The 27,450-nt window shown below is 45.5% G+C and overlaps 1 protein-coding gene across 2 annotated transcripts in view; it reads left to right on the top strand.

Moving 5' to 3' along the window:
* Window positions 1-24,653, top strand: part of HHAT (hedgehog acyltransferase) — a 320,626-nt gene extending 295,973 nt beyond the window's left edge. For both annotated transcript variants that reach the window (XM_032878104.1, XM_032878103.1), the window contains exon 12: window positions 23,693-24,653. In XM_032878104.1, the coding sequence (XP_032733995.1) occupies window positions 23,693-23,784 (92 nt within the window). In that variant the 3' untranslated portion in view covers window positions 23,785-24,653. The remainder of the gene's footprint in view (window positions 1-23,692) is intronic.
* The last annotated feature ends 2,797 nt before the right edge of the window (window positions 24,654-27,450 follow it).

The following is a 27,450-nucleotide window of genomic DNA, read 5'->3' as shown; positions in this document are numbered from 1 at the left end:
CCAAATAAGGTCACAGTCTGAATTAGTGTAGTGGTGGGGGTGAAGACTTAAACATATCTTGGGGTGCCTGGGTGGCTCAGTGGGTTAAAGCCTCAGCTTTTGGCTCGGGTCATGATTTCAGGGTCCTGGGATCGAGACCCGCATTGGGCTCTCTGCTTGGCGGGGAGCCTGCTTCCTCCTCTCTCTCTGCCTGCCTCTCTGTCTACTTGTGATCTCTGTCTGTCAAATAAATAAATAAGATTCTTTAAAAAACAAAAGACTTAAACATATCTTTTGGGGGAGACACAGTTCAGTCCATAACACTTACGATTTCCTGTCCTTTGCTTCACCCCACTGGAGCAATGCTTTCTGTACCTACCTGTCCCCTGTGACCAGAAGAGATGCCTCAGCCAGACATGTTCTGTGACACATCCTGGGAAGTTGCCCTCTGCACTGCCCTGACCACCACCCTCTCTGGTCTCCCTTCCCCCACCACCAGCCTTACAGTCCCTTCTATTCTTCTTGTCCCACCATTATCCTAATATCTCTGGTAGATAGTTTCAAGAGTCTTACTAGAGCTGGTGGCTTCTCTGGTTTTCATAAGAACACAAATTAAGGGTGAAGGTAGAACTATGTGGAGGAAACAGATTCTCTTTCCTTAAATTTCCAGATTGAAATTAAAAAGCAGCGATTAAACATCTGTTATATATAGGCACTGGGCCAGTTTTCTTTGATATGTGTGACAGCATTTATTTTAAATGTTATACAACTTTTACTAATGAGAAGAGAGTCACACAGTAGGTCAGTTTCAGAGTAGGCAGCTTGAAGGTAGGAAAATTATAATAAAGACCCTCCATTTTTTGATGTTTGACTACTGACAGCATTCCAGCCCTAAGCCTCCTTCATCGCTTTGTGTCCCGTCTCTGGGCAAGCCAACAAGAAAATGGACTTGCTCCTTCCCTGGGTGCAGGCGGAAAGTTCAAATTATGCAAACCCAGCCACTGTTCACCCTGGCCCTACCCTCAAACACATTGCAAACCAAAGCTACTTGCCCCTTCCTTTGCTCAAGCCATTTTGGAATGGCTTGAATGCATGCTCTCCCCAGAAATCCTCATTATGTGAATAATAAAACCTTTCATACCTTCTTGGCACATGTGTGGTATCATCAGCCTTAACAGCTGAACTACTTTTGCATGGGGGTGAGGGTCTTCACGTAAATTGAGTGGTGTTGTGCTGATCCTCAGAGGACTACTATGAACGTGGAGTCAACAAATGTGTGGCTGAAAGAGACTTGCAGCTGTGCATCCATTATTCAGCCCTGCCTCTCATGGCAATGCACTTGGTAGGGATGGTGGTGGGGAAAAGGTCTCCCCACTCTTGGAAGCATTTGGTTTTTCCTTCTACTGTGGGACTGCTCTGGGTTCATTATTCATTGGTAGAGGTTTGCAGTCTTGTCCTCAATATCCAGTCTGCTTATTCAGTGCTATTTGGTTATTATCCCCCAAACCTAAATCTGTACACACTTAGTGTTTAAACCCCACGTGCTGATTGATTACACACAATACCATATGCATTCTCCAGTGGTTTTTTCTCCCCCAAGTGAGGATTTATTTGTTCTATAGAGAATGAATAATGGCTGTATGTATTGCATGTGTGTTAATACAAAATGCAGGATTGATTATGAAATTGCACAGAGGTCTGAATGTGTATTATGCAAAATGCAAAAACTGGTTGTATTATGACTGTTTGAATTAACATGCCTGCATGCAGAAATGTTCAGGGAATTTGTGGTTCACTTAAAGTGACACCAGAATTGAGCTTTTTAAAAACAGACCATTCCCAGCATAATGATTTTATAATTTATTCAGACTCAGACACCCAGCACTGTTGAATTTTGTGTTAAATAACCCAATTGGTGTATATGAAAACAGCTTCCAGTAATTCAAATCCTTAGAATCAGCCCAACTGTATAATCTTGGCTTCAGTTAAATGCTTGAAGAGGGTAGAAGGGATATTTAACATATATTTGGGTATATATTCAACCCTAGTAGGTAATACTTAGGGGTTATCCTCAAATACTTGCTGTCTTCAGCTAGTGTTTGAAATCACATTCCGGGTCCCCTCTGACCACACACCATACATGGGAGCCCTTTTTTGCCTATGTCTAAGTAAGTTTGGGAATGTAGACTCATTTTCAGGAAATCTAAACATAAGATGATTTCAAAAAAATTCATGAACCTAAACATGGACCCACTCCCAAAGAGTAATTTAGATAGGGCCTGAGTGGGTCAGACCAAGGTGGTTTGAGCACAGTACTGGTCACACTGCAATGATTGGTAGTGCTGGAGGCAAACCTCGTCATGGCCATGGTAGACATTTCTGTACAAATATGACCCTCAGAAAGTGGGATATGGATAGTGCAGCATTTTTCTACCTGGGAAGATGGGCTTCTTGGAGCCATCCACACTGTGTCTGTCTCTGGTCCCATGTTTTCTCTAGCAGTGGCCACTGTGGGGGACAGAGTCATGAAAGGCCTTGATCTGTCATATGTGGTGTCGACAAGCTTTTCTAGCTTCTCGGGAAGGGGAAGGCAGCACATTGGAATGTTAGCATGGGGATGCAGGCTAGTGGTACAGAAATCATGCTACTGACAACTATGCTGGAGGGATGATGGGGTTAAATGGCAGAAAGTTTGAGGTTAGAAATGACAAAATAGTACATCTAGGGTTTGTGTTTCCATAGCTCTCTACGCCAGAGGTGGGCTTGTTCAATGGCACGTTTTAGGCATGAAGAAACCTTTGTGGACTTTGAGTTGTGAGGTGTCTGAGTACATTCTTGCTAGAGTTTTGCCCTCTTCAGGCATTCTGCTAATGAATGGGGGATCAGGCAGGTCCACTCCTCATAAGGATTTTGTGAAGAGGGTTTGATGATCTTGGTTTTAAAGAAAAGAGTTTTAGAGAAGCTAGTATATGTAGCTAGCAGGTGGTGGAACTCAGGATTCCTGAGTGCAAGGGCACTACTGTTTTCTGGGGCTGAGCGTTCTGGCTCCTGAAACTGGCCCCAGCAGGCAATATTATCCCTTTCTGCTTTGTGATTCTTGTTCCTAGAGAGAGTGCTGAAGTAGAGAGGATTTTTAAAAAATTATTTTTATTTCTTTGTCCTTATTTATTATTTTTTATTTTTTATTATTTTTTTTTTAGATTTTATTTATTTATTTGAGAGAGAGACAGTGAGAGAGAGCATGAGCGAGGAGAAAGTCAGAGGGAGAAGCAGACTCCCCATGGAGCTGGGAGCCCGATGTGGGACTCGATCCCGGGACTCCGGGATCATGACCTGAGCCGAAGGCAGTCGTCCAACCAACTGAGCCACCCAGGCGTCCCTATTTTTTATTTTTAAGTAGGCTCTATGCCCAGCATGGAGCCCAGTGTGGGGCTTGAACTCATGACCCTGCGATGAAGACCTGGCTTAGATCAAGAAAGAGTTAGACACTTAACCAACTGAGCCACCAAGTTGCCCCTAAAGTTTTTATTTAAATTCCAGTGAGTTAACATACAGTGTAATGTTAGTTTCAGCAATCGCACTGCTATTAAAGACTACAAAAATACTAATTCAAAGGGGCCCATACACCCCAATGATTATAGCAGCATTATCAGTAATAGCCAAATTATGAAAAGAGCCCAGATGTCCATTGACTGATGAATGGATGAAGAAATTCTGGGAGGATATATATAAATGGAATGAAATCTTGGCATTCGCATTGATGTGGATGGAGCGATAGTGTATTATACTAAGCAAAATAAGTCAGAGAGATACCATATAAAAATTTATTTTTAAAGGTTCTGTTAAAACAGTTAGACTATAGGTGCCTTCTTGGGTTTAACAAAAGGGAGAAGAATAGTCTGATTATTTAATGCTTTTAATAAAAGGACAGACATAATACATGGGTCTTTTATTTGCAGCTTTGGAATTTAGCCAACTATAAACACGTTTAAGGGGATTCAGCTCTGACTCAGACTCTTCCTCAGAATATTTGGAAGCTCTTATCTCTTTATCTCTTTCTATATCAGCTGGATATTCCTGGGAACTCTTCAAGCTATTGAATCCTTCTGTCTTTACAAGGTGGTGGGGAAGGTAGGGAGATAAGCTAGGTGTATGCGGCACTGGGCAAGTCTGTCCTTTATTAACTTGTTGCTTCATGGCACCTTCTCCAGCTGGTCCAGGAGGGCCAAATAGAGTGTTTTTGTTTATAATATTCTCATATTATAAAATCAGAAAGAGGAGATGAGCCAACATATGAACTTTCACTGATTAGATGTCCCGTTGGGCAGTCCTGGAGAGCTGTCTCCTGGCTCTTCAGATTCTGCTTTAACCCCAGATCCAGGGCTGCTGCATGGCTCTTCTCAGACCTCCAGGGAGGCAATTTCCAGTGAGGTTGGACATGCCAGTGGAAGCCATGGCTACCTTCTGGTGCCAAAGGGATACTGACAGAACTGGAGACTGGAAGGAGTCCCTTCTTCCCCTCCTCCTCTGTGCCTAGAGGAACTGCTCAGAATTGAAGGGAAAAACAAACTTGGCAATGGGGCCTGGACCATCCTGGAAAGAAGCATAGAAAACCTAGCTTCAAGTAAGAAAGCAGGAACCTAGGCTTGCCCCTCAGGGCCTCTAGGCCCAGGCTTGGTTGGCAGAAAGGGACACTCAACAAAGGAGGCAGTGGACCAGGAGGTGGGTGCCTCCTCACAGCCCTGAACCCTGGCCCTGAGGCCCATTCCCGGGTGGCTGAGGGTGTGGCTGAGGTGAATTAGCTTGATGCTTGCTTTCGTCTGTCCTGACTGGCTCAGGGTTGAAGGAGGACCTAATAGGAGCTGAGGGAAGGCTTTGGAACAGATACTAGATACACACCAGCAGCTCGGCCACACTGGGAGATTTGCAGGAGAGAAGGGTAAGGCAGCACAGCCTTCCCTGCCCCAGCAATCAATATTAAATGTGCGGGTGGGTGGGAGAGGAGAGCGAAGGGATGAAGGCAAGGGAGCAGGGAAGGAGCAGGGGTGTGGCATAGGGAGGGGAAATCAAAGCAAACACAACCCTGCCCCTGGCTCTCTAGCTGAAGGTCTAAGGAGTGACAGTATAGGTGTGCGGCATTTCCTGCCCGACTGTCTGTGTGAACTCCTTACAGAGAGTACTATGCCAGGAGGAAAGAAGTTTCTTTTGATTTCTTCATTTCCTAGAGGTCCAGGAGCAGTGAAATGGAGAGCTGCTGCAGAGGTCAGAGCCTGGTCCCTGAGATGGGGCATATGAGACAGACAGTTTTATGGGAGAGTAGGCCTTCTCCCATTGAGGGAGGGGTTACCCAGAGGATGGAAACCACGATCAGGTGCATGCCTAGAGAGTGGACTTGCTCGGCATGGCTGGCAGTGACCAGATGCAGACTACACTCCCTTAGCCCTGTCTGCGCCTGCGTGCTCCAAGTGGGCTCTCGGTGCTCTGGGTCCTTCCTCACAGATGCCTCCATCCTTCTCCAGGATGGAGCTCTTTGAGGTCATCCTTCCTTTCCCATTTCCCCAACCCTTGACTGTTATGTCCAGCACACAAGAACAAGCTTAATGTTGAATGAATGCTGGCTCAATCATTTATTCATCTACACCAGGAAACAGGTTATGATGTACCTTTTTACACCTAATCCCTGTCTCTAACTGGAAGCCAGCTTTTCTTTTTCTTTCTTTCCTTTTTTTTTTTTAAGGATTTATTTATTTATTTTAGGGGTGGGAGGGAGAGAGAGAATCCTCAAGAAGACACCCACTGGCATTGAGCCTGACCCGGGGCTCAGTCCCAGAACCCTGAGATCATGACCTGAATTGAAATCAAGATTTGGACACTTAATAGAGTGAGCTGTTCAGGCCCCCCGCAAGCTGGCCTTTCAATCTCTCTGGTATCCCCAACGCTTAGCCCAGTGCCGTGTATGTAGTAGGAGCTCAGTACGTGTTGAATGATGAGTCACCAGGATGACGAGTGTTTCTTCAGATCAGATACTCCCCAGCCTTTAGATCAAGGACAAATCATCCCAAATGGAACACACAGTGACCCCAAGAAAGGCCAAGTGACCCCAAGAAAGACTCTGCCAGCAGTCTTGTCAGCACCACACTCAGATGGTGCTGACAAGATGTCGTCAGAGATGACACCAGCAGGCATGGGAGAGGGGCTGTCACAGTTCCTTCTTCCACCAGCACCTCAAGCCTCATTGCTGAGACACAGGAGGACTGGCCCAGTGGGGGCTCCAGACCTGGAGCAGTCTGGTAGACACTTCCCCTGTCACTGTAGAAGAATCCGAGAAATCACACTGAGGCCTGGTTCCATGCCCCGAGTTGACCATGCCAAGGGAGCATCTGGGAACTCTACAAGGAGTCCAGAGTGTAAATATTGTGCTCTGAGGTCACAAACAAAACCAAGTGAGAAACTGGGGTGGCTGGCAGCTGACAGTTAACCCCGTGGAAAGACTGTCAGGAGGAGAGTGAATAGCGGCCATGTTTCACAAGGGATTCCGGCCTCCTGGACACTGCTGCTGGCGGAACAGAAAGTCCAGAGGAGGCAGGGAAGGGGGAAAATACTTCCTGCTCACTAGAGCTAACATTAAGTCCTCACATCCCCCAGAAAGCCAAGCTGCCTTGGATTTGCCTCTCAACCCCACTTCAACAGATCTGTCTTTCCTAGCCCTGTAGGAAATCTCGACGAGGTGTTGGGGTCCCAGCAGTTGACAGGCAAGGAAGAGAGCTTCCCTGTGAGCATCTTCTGTGAAGTTGCCTCTGCAGAGGCTGGCCAGAGTCGGGACATTCGGGCTGCCCCAGTGAGCAGTGTTGCCAGAAGGGACCCTGGGTGGGGGGCCGGGGGACAAATCCTAGTGTGGGCCCAGAGCCTCTGGCACTGCGGCCTCCAGTCCCACGCAGACCCCATCAAGGCCATCAGGCAGAGTTGGGAGCCTGAGGGAGAATATGGTATTCCTTCAGAATGGGATCTTTAAGGCACAAAAATGTCTTTTTTTTTTTTTTAAAGATTTTATTTATTTATTTGGCAGACAGAGATCACAAGCAGGCAGAGAAGCAGGGAGAGAGAGAGGAGGAAGCAGGCTCCCTGCTGAGCAGAGAGCCGGATGCGGGGCTCGATCCCAGAACCCTGGGATCATGACCTGAGTCGAAGGCAGAGGCTTTAACCCACTGAGCCACCCAGGCACCCCAAAAATGTCTTTTTATATAACCCAACTCCAAAAAAAAAAAAAAGTGAGTCACTTTCTATGTCAGGTAAATATCTTCATAAGCACTTCACTAAAAATCTGTTGTATCTTGTGACATTTCCGCAGCCTGTCATGGCCTTCTGTTCCCAGGACAGACAGGAGGACCCTCTTCTCCCTGCTCCTGACACAGGGTATTTTAGTCTAACCTCAGCCTGTGCCTTTCCTGGGTGGGGGGAAGGCAAGATGGTTTGAGGGCTTTAATTCTGTAGGACTGTAATCTCTAAGAGGTGGAAGGGACCTTGGGGCCTCTGGTCCCACTCCTGTCAGAGGAATCCATCCCCAAAATGCATCTTCTGGGAGTCTGCCTGATGCTGACAGGGATGGGAGCCCAGGATGCCCACCTTATGGGGAAGTGCTGCTTGATAGCTGCTCCTTTCAGTGGAAATCAGAATCTGTCTCTTGTCACCTCTATCTGTTGGCCCCAATTCTGTCTTCCAGAGTGACCTAGAATAAGCCCAATTCCCTTTTCATGTGACCTTGTGGTCTCTTTCCAGACTAAACTTTGACTTATCAGCATGCCTACACTATGAAACCCTTCTAGACCCGTCTTGATGTGGCTTCTGTGTGGCAGTGTCTCTTATGAAACTGAGGCCTGGCCAGCCTCATGCAAGTCTACACACCTGTGCACGTGCTTTCTCTCACCTGCAAGCTGCACACCCATCTCCCTCTCTGGCCCCTCACTTGCCATGTGACAGTGACAATGGCTGCTGTCCTGGGCCATATGGCTTGTCCCATGCCCCTGTGAGGGAGGAGCAGCTATGGTGTGGGGCAGCTCTGTGCCTCTCCGCTTGCCCTCAGTGGAGCCCCGGGGGCTTTAGCGTGTGCGGGTTTGATGCGAGGGTCCTGTGGGATCTTCTGCACTCCTTGTCTCTCTCCTAAATAACTCCCTTATCCCCTCCTAGGGAAGCACTGATGCTTTTTTATTTTTTTAATTCTTTAAAGTTTTTAAAATTTAATTTTACTTATTTATTTTTTATTATTATGCTCAATTAGCCAACATCTAGTACATCACTGATGCTTCTTTAGCAGAGAAGGCCCAGGCTCCCTGAGGCTACGGTCTGCTGCTCCTTGTTCTGCCTTCTCCGGGTCCCGGGGGCCACCTGCGTGCTCAGCTGCCCTGAGCAGCTGTTCCCAGCTGCTGCCAGTGAGCAAGCTGCTTCCCCCTCAAGCCAGCTGGCCGGAAGGTGACACAGGGACACTGTCACTGCCTGCCCCTTCTTACCTGTTTCCACACTCCTCCTCACACCAGCACCTAGGAAATGAGATGCCTTTTCCAAATCCCATTTGTAAATGCTGGAGCCACATTTTTCTGAGCTAATCTCAGAGCTGTTTTGTGCTTCTGTCAGGTTCCTTCTCAGGAAGGCACTGGGCAGCTCAGGTGGTTAAAGTCAGCACGAATGAGACCAACCCTGTGGGCTCAATACCCTTAGAAGCTGTTCTGTGGACCCCCACTGCACCTCAGACACAGGTGGCCTGCCTGTGGCCGGGTCACAGGAGCAGGGCAGAGGGTGGGGGTTGTAGCCCCTTTTCAAGCAACAGTTGCTGACAGATCGGGCACAGACAAGCTCTTTGGTCCGTGATACCTCTCCTGCTCAAACCCACCCCTTCCTCAGCATGTTGGTGAGCAAAATAGATTTTGGAGATGCAGTAAGTGGGAACAGTAGGTCAGAAGAAAGCCATCTCTGACAGGGGGACCAGTTCCTTCTTCCCAAGGGACTGGTGACATTCCCAGCCCACCGTTGCTTCTGAGAATGCCAGTACTTCTGAGAGCTGCCACAGCCACCACAGGGAGCCTGGCTTTCTCCTGTTCTTTGCTGAGAACTTTAAGTCAAGTAATGTGGAGTTCTCTTAACTGCTTCAGGAAAAAAGCATGTCAGACTCGTCACTGACATAATCTTTCAGACATTCACATGGTGTAGGCATCTCTCTCTCTCCCTTTCCAACTCTCTCATGGGGGGCGGGGTCATAGGAAGCTGGGTATGCCGAGAGTGGCATTTGTGCTCTGCTAGCCTGTGGCCAAAGTCTAGGTGTTCGTGGCCCTCTTCTCTCAGACACACGCATGCCACAGTCATGTCTGTCAGTTGGCTTCAGGTCCCACAAGCTGGGGAAATGGAGGCCAGAATTCCCCCTACATGTGGCTGCTTGTTCAGGGATTTTGCCACAAGTCTTATTTCTAATCGCCTGTGGTAGCGACTTGGAAGTCTTCTGAATGAGGACTCAAGAGTCCACCTATGTATCTGTATTTCTTCTGTCTTATCATTATTCATTGTCCATTTACCATGCGTGCCCTGGTCCTCGTGCCCTGCAAAGAGAGAAGCAGATTCGTGGACTCTCAGGCCTGGTTCTGCCTCTGGTCTGAGAGAGGAATCTCCTCCATTGTGCTCAGGCCTCTGTCCTGCCCCTGCTGCTTTCCCTGCATTCCCTGCAGGAGGAACCCGAGCCCTTGCGGGGTTGGGGGCTCCTGCTGCCGAAGTGTGCCTTGCCCCAGGGTGTCTCCCCTCCTCATACAGATGCCCCCTCGAACCTCTTCTAAGGGTAGACTTCTAGATACAAGCAGGCAGCTCTCTTCTCCAGAGTCTCCGTGCTCCCGGATAGACATCGCCAGGTCCTTCAGCCACTCCTCCTGGGACGTGCTCCCAGACCTCGTCCATCCAGTATTGGCATCATTGGACTAGGAAACAAAAACTGTGAAGCTCCGCTGTTGTAATGATAATGAAATTTTAACTAACGAGTGTCAGCCCATCATCCCTGCCTATGCAGTGGTTCCAGAATCTCCACTTCCCCCGACTCTTTCATGATCTGCACATTCGGATGATGGAGCAGAGGGACTGAATCCGGAGGGGGAGGGGGGTGTTCAGGGCCCCGGAGCGCACTGTCAGCCTTCAGGGCCTCCTGCGCAGGGGCCTCAGGCGCAGGTGCGGCTGTCTGCGGGGCAAGGGTCAAGGCTGCCTGTCTGAATGTCAGGGATGCTGTAGGCGCTTCTTGAAGAGCAGTGTGGGGAGTGGTCATCCGGCTGTGTGATGGGGAGCCTGAGCCACACTGTGCACACCCTTAGTAGCAGGGAAGTGCCTTTCATGGGCTCACTTGCTGGGCAGCATCTGCTGTGTTATGCAGTGTGGTCATGACGAACAGTGAACAACAGCCTTAATGAGACTGTATTAAAAACACAGGTGAGGGGAGAGCAACGCTGGGGGCCGTGTTATGACTGTGCAGCCTCTGGCCCCGGTGGCAGGAGTTGGGACGGTGGCACCAACTGCAGGGATGGTTTTCTGGGAAGCGCGTCCCTACCCATTTGGCCTTAAAGAGAGAAAAGATGTTTTTCTCAGCACTACCGTCTATTTATGCTGTCAGAGTAAGAAAAAGTGGCTTTGGCTTGTTGTCCCCACTTCCTCAATTTCACATGAAATGATTTTACCTTTATGGAAGTAAGTGCTTCAGTAAGCTTCTGCCCACGAGGCTTGTGTCGGGAGGTAAGAAAGGATGAAAAATTCAGCCTAGGTCGGCTGCATTAGGATGCGAAATTGACTGTGAACAATGTGATTTATTAACGACCGCTGTTTTTGACGGTGAAACATACACAGAGCGCCCAGCAAACAACTCTTGCTCAGGATGGCAAGAAGTTCTGTGTGTGTGTGTGGTAGTTGGAGGGGTGGGGTAGAGCCACCCCTTCCTCTGTGTCTCCCTGCTAGACCCCTTAGGGAGGCTCAGCCCCTGGCTCTGACAGTGTTAATGAAAGATCGCTCAGGCGTGGGGAGCATGCTCTTTAATGGATGCCGCCTAAGTTAGGCACTCACCAAGACGGGATATAAATGTGCTCATCAGTGCTTTCTTTGTACCCTTCTTCACAAAAATGGAGAAACTGAGGCTTCTGGAGATGTGTGACCTAGTAATTTAGTGGTGGGTGGTGCCTGAAAACACAAATCTGCTCCTTCCCACTCCTATGAGTCACACAGTCCTAAATTCCCACTTTGGTCTAATGACCAATTAGCTGTTTGACCTTGGGAAACTTACTTTGCTTCTCTGAGCCCTAGTTTCCTTTCTCTATGAAATGGGCCTAATAGGGGCACCTGGGTGGCTCAGTCATTAAGTGTCTGCCTTCGGCTCAGGTCATGATCTCAGGGTCTTGGGATTGAGCCCCGCATTGGGCTTCCTGCTTAGCCAAGAGCCTGCTTCTCCCTCTCCCACTCCCCCTGCTTGTGTTCCTTCTCTCACTGTCTCTCTGTCAAACAAATAAATTAAATCTTGAAAAAAAAGAAAAAAGAAATGAGGCTAATAATACATCCCTGGTAAGGTAGCTGAGAGAATGTAGAAGGTGCCCCGCAGCAGACCTGGGAACATAAAGCCCTGTGACTGTCTGTCTCCTCTGTTCTGTGAAAAACCCCAGTCAGTTCGTGAGCAACTCTGTCAATAGGAAGCTCTTCCCTCAATTTTCTTTGGAGTTCCTCTAGAACGGTGGTTCCCAAGGTGTGGTTCTTGGACCAGCAGCACCCATGTCACCTGGGAATGGATCAGAAATTGGGGGTCTGGTCGCCCAGCGGCTTCTTGACATGGCCTCCAGATGATTCTGCTGTAGGCTCATGTTATAAATCCAGGGCCCCGGGAATTCATGCTTTAATTTCATGGACAGATTAGAACCATCTAATCCTTCTTTCTCATGAAAGGATGTGAAAAAGTCAGCTGAGCAATTTTTGAAAAAAACACTAAGGCCTCAAAGCCGCGGCTCGAGGCCCAGGCTTGTAAACTATATGAAGGCAGGAAACTGTTACTTAACCCTAAAGTGGCAAAGAGCCTGTTCTTCACACCTTCCGTCACTATCCCCCTGTGTTTGAAAACAGGTCTGGCAGTTTACAGGCTTTGAAGCCTGGGCAGCTTTGCTCTTGCTCTGTGTCCTCAATAAGGTGGCCTTCTGATGGCAAAAGCCCCCTGTCCTATAGCTTTGTTAAGGTTACTGCTCTAAATTTAGCTCTGAAGGAACGTCTACAGGCTCAGGACTGTTTGATGAATGGCCCCACATTATCTCCAGGCTGGGACTACTGGAGTAAGTAAGATTTAAATAAAGCCACCAAGGCACCTTATCATTTCCCCCCATTAGGCCTGAATATTGTTAAAAATAAAATGCCGCCAGCAGGTAGCTCTTTGAACAAAGGCAACAGTGCATAGAGTTATTCTGAAAAATTGATGAAATGACAGGAGCGAGGCTGGTGCGATGGTGCAGAGCGAGCTGGGGCTCACGGGTAGTGGCGCCAACACTCTAGGACCAGAGTCCAGTGCCTGAGCTGGTTCTCTAAGGAGAGGGACAACACTCAAACTCTGCTGGCCTCAGAGTAGAAGATACCCTCAAAGCAGGACACTGTGTGCATAGAGTGGGGAACTGGTGTTCAGTGTATCTAACAAATGTAAGGTGTGGGCACAGAGAGAGCACAGCCACGTGCTGGAGCGAATCCTGCAGGCCCCTCCAGAACCAGGGCTTTACCCCTTTTGATGTGAAATCAGAGAACAGGTCAGGAGGGAAAGGCTGGGATCATGGCTTTTACTACCTAGTAGGGTAGTAGATCAGCCTGTTACCGTTAGGTGGTGTCCCTCTGATGTGCACGAGCTGAATGTCAGCCCCAAGGGTACTCGGTGAGCAGTGCTCAGGGTCAACGAGAGGGAACGTATTTTTTGGCTCCCAGATCCATCAGTCACAAAGTCCTATGACTCTCTTTTCTGCAGCATCTCCTGGAATCACCTCTTTCCATTTCCCCATTGGATATCCTTCTCCGAGCCTACCCCTTCACAAAGGCTGTCCATGGAACTGAAATTCATCAGTCTTCTGTCTTCACCAGGATGGCAACGTGGGCTGTTACACATGCACCTTGCATCCCCAGGGATATGGGTGGATATGTTGATGGCATTTAGTTATTATAATGCATCCTTCAGATTTTCAGGCTTGGGTTCAACCAAGGAAAGTTTGCCTGGGGAGGTGAAACTTGTTTCCTTTGTAGCTTCATGGCTCTCAGGAAGAATGGGAACCTCCTCTTCTTCCTTTCTTGGAATGGTTTTGAGTTACTGAGTGACATTGCTACTCTATGGGACAGAAGGTGAGAGTCCATCTGTTCATCTCTAGGGACCCAAGAGCCAAGATGAGAGTTCCTTAACCTCAAGAAGAACTGGGACTCAGCAGGGTGACCGCTGAGCAGTGGCTGAGCAATAGGCTCCGTGGGCAGCAGGGAGGCAGAGCCTCTGCTAGAAAACTTGCCTGGGTGGATGGAAGGAGGAAGCTAAGGCATTGTTAATGGTAAAAGACAGATAATTATAGATAAAAGTAAAAGAAAGACTGAAGACTTTCCTCCAAATAGGATTTAATCTGACACTCTGGGCTTGGGATGTGGACTCTGGGCCCTTTTGAGGCAGTGTGGCTACAAGCAAGGCTATGGGCGTCTGTTCATGATTTCGATCTTGAAGTGTTGTAAGGATTCACTAAGACTGTGTATTCTTTGTAAACTGTATAGTAGATTCTCTGTTCTTCATAAACTACTTACATGTGGACAGAGACTATGGTGCTGGCTGACTAGAGGAAGGGCAGGAAAAAGGCTTCCCTGCAAAGGTTGATCATATGGTGGTCACCAGCCATTTTCTTCTAAAAATGGTTAGTGGTAGGATGTGGTCTTTGAAAAAGCGCCATTAGAGCCAAGATGGCGACCACACGCTCAGGAGTGTTGGTTGCCCAGACTGACAGCTGAGTGAGCCTTTGATGGGATAATTGATAGCTCACACACAATTCAGCAACTCAATTAATTCTCTCCCATTAGGAAGGATTGATTTCTTCCCTGGGATAGGGATTTGTGCTGATTCAGCTGCTGAGTGTGTCTGCACAGCTAAGAAAGAGCTCTTAGCATTGTTCTCCTACTCAGAGGTCCCAGTGGAAGAGAGCATTAGGAGGAGCCGTACACATGGCAAATCCTCTGGCCCCTAGGGAGAGGAAGGATTGAGAACCCATCATCATTTAAAAGTAAATTGTATCTTCTTGCATGTGCATCTTTTGTTTGAATACCTTAGGGCATATATAACACTAGGACATTGTAGTGGAATACTTCAAGTCTGTGATTCACTAATACTCCAATGTTCTCTTGAAATTTTTTTTTTTCATTTTTTCAATTTTTAATTTTTTATAACTTTGAGAAATAATTTATGCACAGTAAAATATACATATTTAAGGTATTTTTCACTTGTACATACCCTTGAAAATATTCCCGTAATCAAAATGCAAAACATTTTCATCATCCCCAAAGACTCCTGGTGTCCCCATTGTAATTTGTCCCTCCCTCTGCTCCAGCCCTGGCAACCACTACAAGCTTTTTGTTACTATAAATTAATTTCATTTTATATAAATGGAATAATATGGTATATATTATTTTATTGATGTCTTCTTTCACTCAGCATAGAATTTTTTTGTGGTAAATTATATATAACATAAAACTTTCCATTTTAACCATTTTTAAGTGTACAGGTCAGTGGTGTTAAGCATGTTCACACTGCTGTGCAACCATCACCACCATCCATCTCCCCAGAATGGTTTTAATCTTGCAGAACTGAAACACCTATACCATTAAACGATAATTCCACCCAGCCCCCAGTAACTGCCATTCACTTTCTGTCTCTACGAATTTGACTACTTTGGGACCTCATATATAATATTTGTCCTTTTGTGTCTGGCTTATTTCATTTAGCATAATGTCTTCAATGTTCATCCAAGCTGTAGCTTGTATCAGGATTTCCCTCCTTTTCAAGGCTGAATAATATTCCATTGTATGTATAGACCACATTTTGTTTATCCATTCATCTGTGAGTGGACACGTGGGCTATTGCCACCTTTTGGCTATTGTACATAATACTGCTGTGAACGTGGGTACACAAGTATCTCTTCTAGTTCTTTCAATTCTTTTGGGTATATATGTGATAGTTCTATGTTTAATTTTTTAATTTTTAATTTTTTTTATTGTGTTATGTTAGTCACTATAAAATACATCATTAGTTTTTTTTTTAAGATTTTATTTATTTGACAGAGATCACAAGTAGGCAGAGAGGCAGAGAGAGAGAGGAGGAAGCAGGCTCCCGCTGAGCAGAGAGCCCGATGCGGGGCTCAATCCCAGGACCCTGAGATCATGACCTGAGCTGAAGGGAGAAGCTTTAACCCACTGAGCCACTCAGGTGCCCCACATCATTAGTTTTTGATGCAATGTTCCAAGAATCATTATTTATGTACAACACCCAGTGCTCCATGCAATATGTGCCCTCCACAATACCCACCACCAGGCTTACCCATCACCCCCCGCCAAACCTTCAGTTCATTTCTCAGAGTCCACAGTTTCTCATGGTTTGTCTCTTCCTCCAATTTGCCCCAATTCATGTTTTCTTTCCTTCTCCTGTCCTCCATGTTATTTCTTATGTTCCACAAGTAACTGAAACCACATGATAATTATCTTTCTATGCTTGACTTATTTCAGTCAGCATAATCTCCTCCAGTCCTATTCATGTTGATGCAAAAGTTGTGTATTCTTCCTTTCTGATGGCTGAGTAATATTCCGTTGTATATATGGACCACATCTTCTTTATCCATTTGTCTGCTGAAGGGCATCTCAGCTCTTTCCACAGTTTGGCTATTGTGAACATTGCAGCTATGAACATTGGGGTACATATGGCCCTTCATTTCACTACATCTGTATCTTTGGGGTAAATACCCAGTAGTGCAATTGCAGGGTCCTGGGTGGCTCTATTTTTAATTTTTTGAGGGATCTCCACACTGTTTTCCAAAGTGGCTGCACCAATGTGCATTCCCACCAGCAGTGTAAGAGGGGTCCCCTCTCTCCACATCCTCTCCAACATTTGTTGTTTCCTGCCTTGTTAATCTTTGCCATTCTGACTGGGGTAAGATGGTATCTCAATGTGGTCTTGATTTGAATTTTCCTAATGGCCCATGATGATGAACATTTTTTCATGCGTCTGCTAGTCATTTGTATGTCTTCATTGGAGAAGGGTCTGTTCATGTCTTCTGCCCATTTCTTGACATGATTATCTGTTTTTTGGGTGTTGAGTTTGAGAAGTTTTTTTTATAGATCTTGGATATCAGCTCTTTGTCTGTAGTGTCATTTGCTAGCATCTTCCTCTATTCTGTGGGTTGCCTCTTTGTTTTGTTGACTGTTTCCTTTGCTGTGCAGAAGCTTTTGGTTTTGATGAAGTCCCAAAAGTTCGTTTTTGCTTTTGTTTCTTTTGTTTTTGGAGACGTCTCTTGGAAGAAGTTGCTGTGGCTGATGTCAAAGTGGATACTGCCTATGTTCTCCTCTAGGATTTGGATGGATTCCTGTCTCACGTTGAGGTCTCCCATCGATTTTGAGTTGATCTTTGTGTATGGTGTAAGAGAATGGTTGAGTTTCATTCTATACATACCTGTCCAATTTTCCTAGCATCATTTATTGAAGAGACTGTCTTTTTTCCCCTGGATATTTTTTCCTGCTTTGTCAAAGATTATTTGACCATACGGTTGAGGGTCCACATCTGGGCTCTCTACTCTGTTCCGTGGTCTATGTGTCTGTTTTTGTGCCAGTACCATGCTGTCTTGGTGATCACAGCTTTGTAATAAAGCTTGAAATCAGGCAACATGATGCACCCAACTGTTTTTCATCTTCAACATTTCCTTAGTGATTCGGCATCTTTTCTGGTTCCATGCAAATTTTAGGATTGTTTGTTCCAGCACTTTGAAAAATGCTACTGGTATTTTGATTGGGATGGCACTGAATGTATAGATTGCTCTGGGCAGGATAGRCATTTTAACAATGTTTATTCTTCTGATCCATGAGCATGGATGTTTTTCCACCTTTTTGTGTCTTCTTCAGTTTCTTTCATGAGTGTTCTGTAGTTSCTTGAGTATAGATCCTTTACCTCTTTGGTCAGGTTTTTTCCAAGGTATCTTAGGGTTTTTGGTGCTATTGTAAATGGAATTGATTCTCTAATTGCCCTTTCTACAGTTTCATTGTTAGTGTATAAGAAAGCAACTGATTTCTGTGCATTGATTTTGTATCCTCCCACAATACCGAATTGTTGTATGAGTTCTAGTAATTTGGGGGTGGAGTCTTTTGCATTTTCCACATAAAGTATCATGACATCTGTGAAGAAAGAGAATTTAATGTCTTCTTTGCCAATTTTAATACCTTTTATTTCTTTTTGTTGTCTGATTGCTGTTGCTAGGACTTCTAGGTACTATGTTGAACAACATTGGTGAGAACGGGCATCCTCGTTGTGTTCCTGATCTCAATGGGAAGGCTCTCAGTTTTTCCCCATTGAGAATGATATTTGCTGTGGGTTTTTCAAAGATGGATTTTATGAATTTGAGGAATGTTCCCTCTATCCCTATGCTTCGAAGAGTTTTAATCAGGAAAGGATGCTGTATTTTGTCAGATGTTTTTTCTGCATCAATTGAGAGGACCATGTGGTTCTTCTCTCTTCTCTTATTGATTTGTTCTGTCACATTGGCTGATTTGCAAATGTTGAACCACCTTTGCACCCCGGGAATAAATCCCACCTGGTCATGGTGGGTAATCTTTTCAAGGTACTGTTGGATCCTGTTAGCTAGGATCTTGTTGAGAATCTTGGCATCCATATTCATCAGGGATATTGGTCTGAAATTCTCCTTTTTGATGGGGTCTTTGCCTGGTTTGGGGATCAAGGTAATGCTGACTTCATAAGAAGAGTCTGGAAGTTTTCCTTCTGTTTCTATTTTTGAAACAGCTTCAGGAGAATAAGTATTATCTCTTTTTTGAATGTTTGGTAGAATTCCCCAGGGAATCCACCAGGTCCTGGGCTCTTGTTTTTTGGGGAGTTTTTAAATCATTATTTCAATCTCGTTTCTAGATATTGGTCTATTCAGGTTGTCAATTTCTTTGTGTTTCAGTCTTGGTAGTTTATAGGTTTCCAGGAATGCATCTATTTCTTCTAGGTTGCTTACCTTATTGGCATATAGCTGTTGATAATAATTTCTGATGGTTGTTTCTATTTCCTTGGTGTTAATCGTGATCTCATCCCTTTCATTCATAATTTTATTAATTGGGGACCTTTCTCTTTTCTTTTGGATTAGTTTGGCCAGTGGTTTATTGGTCTTATTAATTCTTTGAAAGAACCAGTTTCTGGTTTCATTGATGTGTTCTACTATATCTCTAGTTTCTAACTCATGATCTCTGCTCTAATCTTATTTCCCTTCTTGTGCATGGGGTTGGCTTAATTTGTTGCTGGTTCTCCAGTTCTTTTAGGTGTAAAAAGAGTTTGTGTATTCAGGATTTTCCAGTTTTTTGAGTGAGGCTTGGATGGCTATGTGTTTCCCCCATCAGACCACCTTTGCCATATCCCATAGGTTTTAGACTGATGTGTCTTCATTCTCATTGGTTTCCATGAGTTGTTTAAGTTCTTCTTTGATTTCAAGTTGATCCAAACCTTCTTGAGCAAGATGGTCTTTAGCTTCCAAGTATTTGAATTCTTTCTACACTTTTTCTTGTGATTGAGTTCCAGTTTCAAAGCATTGTGGTCTGAGAATATGCAGGGAATAATTGGTTGAGCCCTGATTTGTGACCCAGTATGTAGTCTCTTCCAGAGAAAGTTCCATGTGTGCTTGAGAGCAATGAGTATTCTGTTGTTTTAGGGGGTTAATTTTTTGAGGAACCTCCATGCTGTTTTCCACAGTGGCTGCAATCATTTTACAATGTTACCTTTTAAATAAAGATTTTCATTAGACTTGCTGCTTTTTCTGATTATCCCATCACTTTCCAGAAAACCAATTTTATATATCCCCCTGTATGATAATGGTCTTTTCCTTCACTCTCTTGAGCCTCAGCCTTCCAGTCTTTTCAGATTGATGTAATTGCTCAGAAAATCACTCAGCCATAATAACCTCAAATAAAATTACACCACTTGCTTTCTTAGCTATAGACATTTCCCTCTGTGTCCTACCTGTTCTCATTAGCTGTAGTTATTCTACGATACACCAGTGGCTTCTTAACAATAGCATGATATAACCACCTACATCCTATTAACTCCCTCTATTACACCACATACGTGGATCTTCTTAAATGATCTGTGGTGCTATGCATCCTAATTGTATGCATTTAGCTATACCTGTCAGGTAGTCTGTCCTATTAGCTCCATTACCCAGTCTTTTGCAACCATTGCCTAACTTGCTAGCATCCTCTTTGTAGTATCTTCAGTGCTGCCTAGTTGTCAGCTGTTAAAAGTGTTCAACTGTTTAGATCTTATAGGTCTAGGTATCAAAAGCCCACCAGGACGAATCACTGGATCTGGGGGCCTAGCTCTGCATATACCAAGTGTGCAGGGGTGGCTTGGCCTTAAGATACTCTCTTAAGAAAGACCTTTTCTTTTGACCAATACCATACTGCCCACCAGGCTATAAGCCACATCAATGGTGTGTGTGTGTGCGTGAGTGCGTGCATGCATGTGCACGTATGTGTGCATGTATGTGAATGTGTGTGTGCACATGCATGGGGTTGGGGATGCCAGGATCTGGGAGTTGACTGGACAGTGTGGATTAGAAACCCTGGTGAGAAGGGCGAACTTGGAAGGAGAACACAGAATGGGGAAAGGCCGGGGAGAGTGAGGGCTACAGGATGAGGTCGGGGTTCATTTGTTGGGACAGAACCCTTTTTGATGCCCTCTTTTTTGTGCACGGCTGACAAGCCTGGATGATAGCATCATAGCAACCCTCAAATGTGGCCAGAATGACAGCCCATCCCTGTCTCTTTTTCTGCACTGATCTGAGCCCTGATAAAGAGGAGTCTCTGCCCCATGCACCCCCGACACTTGGAGTACATCAGTGCTTGGTTAGCAGCTTCTACAAAGTCCCAGTGCCTAGAGCAGGCAGCCCACAGAGGGTGATACTGATGTCTGATGTCTCAGGCCAGGCACACAGCAAATGCTCATGAAATACTGAGTGAATACTGCGGAAGGGTGACTTGTGGAATCCGTCTTCTTGTCATCACAGAGCTTACTCCTGAGATCAGGAAAGGAGAGCTGTTTACATAACAGCTTCACACATAGACTATATACATTGACTTCTCAGGTGTAGGAATTATTTGCATTTCTGAAACTCTTTAAAAGCACTACTGAGTCTGTCATCCAATTTCATGCACATCTGTTTGTTTTTGATCTCCCATTGTGTTGGTGGAGAAACTGAGGCCTGGCTAGGGTCTCATAGCAGAGTCAGGATTACAGGTGTGCTACCTGTTATCTATCTGCCTCTGTGCATGGCAGACAGTTAATGGTAGAGGGAATTTTCAGGGTCTAACTGGGCTCCCGACTGAACATGCTTATGCCACATTTCTGGGCAGTGCTGGGGATATTTCTCCTTACAGTTCTGTGTGCTGGCCGGAAGCTTTCACAGGGATGTCCCTGGACGGTTGCAGGGCCAAGCACAGCTGTGCAATGACCCAGGCCCAGCTTTGTGTAAATATAAGCTCTCCATTCTCCCACCTCCACAGCCCGCTTCTGGGTTCTGTGTTTACCAAACACCTGCCAACGCATCATCCTAAACACAGCTGAAGTCTGGGTCAGCTCCCCATTCCTGAAGCCCCCTCTCTAATTTCTGCTTCCTGAGTCCACTGAGGAGCGGATGTCAACAGGTCCCCTGGCATCTGTGTCTGAGGGCTCCAGGCAGGATGTGTCCATTTTGAAGCTTGAAAAAGTACCTGGCTGTCCTGGGCCGATTAGTGCCTGCCCTCCCCGCAAATTCATGTCTGTCTGCAACAGCAGAATTGGACTTCATTTGGAAATAGGGGTTTTGCTGATGTCATTAGCTAAGTGTCTTGAGAAGAAATCATGGTGGATTTAGAGGAGGCCCTGAACCCAATGACTGGTGTCCTTCTAAGAGGAGAGGACACAGAGATACCCAGGGAAGAGGTACTCTCTTAAGAAAAGTATCACATGAAGACAGGCAGAGATTGGAAGTATGTTGCCATAAGTCAAGGAGTATCTGGGGTCATGCAAAGCTGGAAGAGGCAAGGGAGGAGTCTCCCTAAGAGCCTTTGGAGAGAGGACAACCTGCCAACACCTTGATTTCAGACTTGCAGCATCTAGAAGTATGAGAGAGCGCATTTCTGTTGTTGGAAGCCACTAAGTTTGTGGTCATTTGCTCCAGTAGCCACAGGAAGCTAACCCACTGGCTGATGAGCAGACAGAAGGTGGGACTGTAGGGCTGGGCCTAGAGCCAGGCTCTTGGGGGTCCTCGGCTCCCCTCACTTCTCCTGCCTTCAGGGCCTAGAGTTCTGGTGCCAAGCCAATCTCAGGAGAGAGTTGAAAATAAGAGTTCAGAGGAAGACCAGGGCGGGACTTCCTGTTATCACTCTCATCTTGGTGGAGAAAGACTTCTTTGTCTTCGCCCCAGTATTATGACTACCTTTCCTTAGTGCCCATCGGAGCCCAGGCACCGTGCAGGCCTTTACATCATGTCACATTCCCTCCTTATGTCTTCATCACCTCGGGCCACCGTAAGGAAGTATGTGGACTGGGAGGCTTGAACAACAGACATTTACTTCTCACAGTTCCAGAGACTGGAAAAGTCTAAGATCAAGATGCCAGCTGATCTGGTTCCTGGTGAAGACCCTCTTTCTGGCTTCTAGATGGCCACCTTCTCACTGTGTCATATGGCAGAGAGAGAGGAGGCAAGCTCTTGGCGTCCATTCTTATGCGGGCACTAATCCCATCATGATGGCTCCTCCCTCGTGATCTGATCTCAACCCATTTACCTCCCCAAGGCCCCACCTCGAAATATGCAGTCGGGGCTAGGGCATCAACACATGAATGTAGGGGGACACAATGAGTCCATAGCATCCTGTAGAGGTGCTCTGTCCCTCCCCTAGTTTTACATTTGAGATTTATCAAGTTGTTCCTAGTCACGGAGCTGGCAAGTGACAGAGTCAGGGTTTGAACTGGTGTCCAGGTTCACCTTGGAGCCAGCACACTTAACCATTACACCATATTCATAGAACTTCTAGTAATAATAATCACAGCTGCTTGTTGATATAGCAAGAAGGGAGCCTATAGAAGTATATAGTACCCTCAGTGGCTCCCCACTGCCTCCTCCCTACTTCTAGCCCTGTCCTGCCTGGCCCTTCCTGTGCAGTAGCCACAGTCCTGTGATCCTGGTTCCTGGGGTGGCCTGTGATGTTCACACTTGAGGTGGTCTCTCTGGTTGCTTATTTCTGCCCCTTTCCATCTGACAAACTCTTGCTCACCCCACATGGCCCAGTTTAAATGTGCTCTGTCTACATCATTATCTAGCACACGTTACATGGCTCATAGATCCCAGTAGTGTGTATCTTTGCCAGGCTGGAATGGGATCACCTATTTCGGCATCTGGTACCTTCCACAGCATCTCTGCATCTCCAGAGCTCCAAAAGTCCTATGTTTGAGTAAGTGAAACATGTAGAGGACATGGAAGTCTTTAAGTGACCAGCAAGAGAGGGTTGTTAATTGAAGAGGAGGAGGAGGAGAAGGGAGAGGAGGAGGAGAAAAAGAAAGAAAAGAACATCAGATATTCTAAGACGAGTACTTATAGAAGGAACCACTAAAAGCTTTGAGTTTTGAAAGCAAATGTTTAATTTAGGCTCTCCCTTCTGTGTTCTTACAGATGGCACTCAATTCCATATAATGGCCAATCTATATTTTGAGATTTACTGTGGGTCTTACGGACTTTTTTTCTTTTTTATTATTAACTACCTTAGTTTTCTAAATATATGTTCTTTAAAAGCCAGTCCTATTTTTAAGTTTTTTAAATTAATATATAATGTATTATTTGCCCCAGGGGTACAGGTCTGTGAATCGTCAGGCTTACACACTTCATAGCACTCACCATAGCATATACCCTCCCCAATGTCCCTCACCCAGCCACCCTACCCCTCCCCCCCACCCCCAGCAACCCTCAGTTTGTTTTGTGAGATTAAGAGTCTCTTACGGCTTATTTCCCTCCTGATCCCATCTGGTTTCATTTTTTCCCTCCCTACCCCCCATGAACCCCCATCCTGCTTCTCAAATTCCTCATATCAGAGAGATCATATGATAATTATCTTTCTCTGATTGACTTATTTCACTCAGCATAATACCCTCTAGTTCCATCCCCATCATTGCAGATGGCAAAAAGTCAGTCCTATTTCTAAACCTAATTTCCATTTGAGATAGCATACCCCTCGTTTAATGCTGGCCCAGTAGGAATGTAGGGTTCAAGTTGTTGGTGTTCCATGTAGAGCACACCTTCTAGGAGGTGTGTGTCTTGATGCGTCAGCTGAGGCCCATGTTATTTCTTGGGTTGCCTTCTCCAAAGGGGGAGAGTTTGTGCTTGTGGAAGGTCCTGCCCCAGGTGTTTCTAACTGTTCTTCTGTCTCTGACTTCCCTCTGCAGGCTGGCCATATGTGACCCTCTCTGTTCTGGGATTCCTCTACTGCTACTCCCATGTGGGCATTGCCTGGGCCCAGACATACTCAGTGGACTAATGCCGCCCAGCTGGTGCCAGCCCTTCCTGCTGGCCTCCAAGGCAATGGTGCTTCACCCTGACCTCATACGCCAAGATAACCTCCAAGGAACCAGTGCGTCATCTGCTCATCTTTTGTTGGAGTTATCTCCCTCCAAAACTGGAAGTTTGAGCTCTCATAGAAAATTGACAACCAGTGAGGCTTCTAACTTTGGGAACCAAAGCTCCCCCAGCCCCATTACTTTCCTGTTGAGTAAGCAGGGCCCCAGAGCAGTATTGTCTTGCCTGCTGCACATGGTAACCTTGTGGTCTAGAACCCGGTCCCAGGGCCCTTCAGGTTCTTTCTACTTTACCAAGAATTAAATGCAGTAGATATTTCTGAAATATTTTGCTAATATTTAAGTGATTTCTTTCCCATGTCCTGCAGTGTGGTCTCTAGAACCAGCACTGGGGTCTGAGCTTCACCCTGGCAGGGAGGAGACAAAGCCACAGTTAAGTTTCTCATTGTCCAGTCAGGGAAGATACAGCATGTCCTATCGTGTTCCAGGAGGCCGGTACCTAAGGAGATCTGTTATTGGAACACTGTCGCAGTGATCGACATTTGGATGCTTGGTTCCCTAGATTTGCAGAGTATAAACATGGCAGTTCCTCTACCGGACAGTTAATCTTCATTTCCCGACAAAGAAGAATTAAGGAACCATGAGCTCGTGCACCCACAGACGGGTGCTACCAGGCAAGTGACAAAGGGTAAGGATGGTTTCCTATGGTCCTTTTTCCTCTCTTCATGAGTAAGCCCCAGCAGTCATCTTCCCGCTCAGTGGATTACACTCTGGTTTACATTGTTTTATTTTGTTACAAATAAAATGGAGCCTTTTCTGTCATACTGATAATTCACATTTTTACAGAATCATTTTGAGTATTTTTTAAAGAAAATGCTTAAAATGTACATAAATACCTATGACTCTTATTTAATTATTCACCCCTCTGGAAAGTGGGTGACAGGTCACTAATAGCCGTAAGCGGTAGAAGAGGCTGAAGAGACCTGTTTGACTTTGGATTTTTTTTTTTTTCCCTGAGAGGGCAAGTGGCGTGTGAAGAAGCTGGGAAGTTTGATCCATAGTCTATGTAAGGTACCCCATTATGGGAGACTCAGTACATCTCAAACCCGTGGATAAAATTGCTATTGAATGAAATGTTCCCTTGGACCTGTGTTGGCCACACATCTTACATTTGCCATCTGGCGTGATCCTTGTGTCCTGGCTGTGGCTTTTAACTCAGTGAGATTCAGACTCCTAGAATGCAGGACCGGCCGTCTTGCTGACTTGCTTTCTTCCTACCCATTCTGCCTGGGAGAGCAGACGTGGATGGAGCGGGCAGGCGTGCAGTGGGTGTACCCCGGCTTGACTGCTGCTTGGAACAGACCCAGAGGGGCAGCCAGGCTGACAGCAGTGGCCTTAGCAGTTGGGTGAGTAAAGGACAGAGAGGCCCACGCAGGTGATCCCAAGGTGCTGGGAAGTTTTAAGTAGGGTATGGTTCTGGGAAGAGAGAACTCTCCAGGGACTGTAGTACAGGATCATGGACTGACTCATTCTGGAACCATGGCCAGCCACAGGGAGCCTGGCTAAGCACACACAGGGGCGTGAAGAGGATTATAGGCAAGTGTCTGATGTATGTACATACGTAAATAATGCAAAGTATTTTGAACTCTTCGGAGACACCGTTTATGTAAAAACAAATTTATTCACTCAACTTATATTGGAAGAATTGGTGAATATATTTGGAGCTAATAATCCTGAATTTCTTTTAAGCTATTACATGACTTGGAGTGGTTCTTGGGAATTAGTTCACGATGAGCTACATATTTGAGGTCTGATTAACCAACATGCGGATTATTTAGGACCATTGTTTTCTTTCTTTGACCTCTTGCTGTTCTCCAACTGTAATATGAAAGCGGTAATAGATCTCTCTTCATGCATGTGAAGTAATGTCTTGGATTTGCTCTAAATGAAAGACTCCTGAAGGTCCTGGCAGGACGGAGCATCTCTGATACTCACTTTGCAAAAGCCATCAGCCCCGGGCAGCTTCAGGCATGGGGCAGGAAAACAACTAGGCAAGGTACCAAGGTCGCTTCTAGCCCCGGGATCCTCTGACCTCAACCGAGCCCTGTGGACAAGCCGAGCTGCAAATACGATCGCCAAGATGATCCCCAGGGAGGCAAGCAGGACATCTGAAGGACAGCCAACTCTTGGTCATTTTGACTTATTTTGGGGACCATGCAAGAAGATGTCCAAGTATATAATATATAATAATATAATTATATATAATAAGAAATTAACCATAATATAATGAGTTTGTTTTCTAACAAATGTCCCTGAATATCTCCACACAAGAGGCCCAACCACTGAGAAGCCAGGTTATCTTGAGGGTGCTGGCCTTCCTCAGTGGGCATTGAGAAACCCAAAGCCCTTCTTCAGGGAAACTGTTTTATTTTAAAACAAACCAACAAAATCCCCCTAATAGTTGACACCCCTTTGGCACCCAGAATGTAGTATCTGTTACTTAGCACTGTATTACTAGTCCTTTTGACTAATTACAAAAATCATATTCACAAAGAGGGATTTTTTTTTCACCATTGAGGATATATAAAGAACCTAATGTTCAGTGCTTTATTAGGTGAAACTTTTTTTTTTTTTAGGTGAGACTTTTGAATGAGTATCAGTCACTTGGACTTCTAAATACTATCACCTTTCCTTTATTTTTATTATGCTTTTCTGCAACGTAATGAAAGAATGGGTTGTAGAGGACATCATTAAAAATGCTGTACTCCTACTACGGCCCTATGGATCAAGCAGAGGCCCAAATATGGCTTGCAAATCACAAATTCCTCATCCTGAGTTATGTTCTGTCTACAAAAAGCAAGGTGTGCTTTTTGAAATGCAGTCCCCTGGTATTAAAAAAGAAAGGTTGACAGTCCTGTGGAGAATCTCACCAGCAAGAAGCAATTATTCAAGCAAGTATTAAAACCACAGCCAAACTGAGAGTGCTGGGACTTAGGACTAGTTCATTTAGGGTCAAGCAGTCCTCTACCTTAGTAGCTTCTGAGACCATCCATGAATTAAAGCACGGATCAGAACTCATATGGTTGATATGGAATCACTCCAAAAAGACACAGTTGTTTTTTACACTGTTTTAAAAAGCAGGGAAGCATTAATAGATTTTAAATAGATTTCAACCCAAATTGTTTAAAATGTAAACTTCTAATTAGGAGGTCATGTTCAGATATGTGTGAAATCACTGTGTTGTACCACAGTTTGCCAGGGATGGCACCATTGGAAGGCATCTTGGGACATCCAAAGAGCAGATATAGCCTTATTTCTGGATCATGTGGCAAACCACTGTCACAAACATTCTCTTACTATGCTGTCCTTAGACACACAATCTTGGGGTCTCTAGAATCCTAAGGCCCCCAAAACCAGACTTACAGGTACTCTCCAAATTAGGGCCTCCCAAGCTCTTGGAAAGGAATAGAAAGTACCGTCCTTGTTCTGTCATCTTAGGTCAGAACATCCAATTCAATGCCTTAAAATTATGTAAGAAAAGGCAAAAAAGCAAGTATCCTGTATAAAATAGTTTATTACCATAATAAATAAAATTAAACTTTTTTTTTTTTTTTACAAATATCATTTGT

The sequence above is a fragment of the Lontra canadensis genome, unplaced genomic scaffold (genome assembly GCF_010015895.1).
Source record: "Lontra canadensis isolate GAN:19392208 unplaced genomic scaffold, GSC_riverotter_1.0 scaffold63, whole genome shotgun sequence".
Classification (NCBI taxonomy): Eukaryota; Metazoa; Chordata; class Mammalia; order Carnivora; family Mustelidae; genus Lontra; species Lontra canadensis.
Note: the sequence above shows the minus strand (reverse complement) of the source record. Positions and strands in the feature narration are given on the sequence as shown.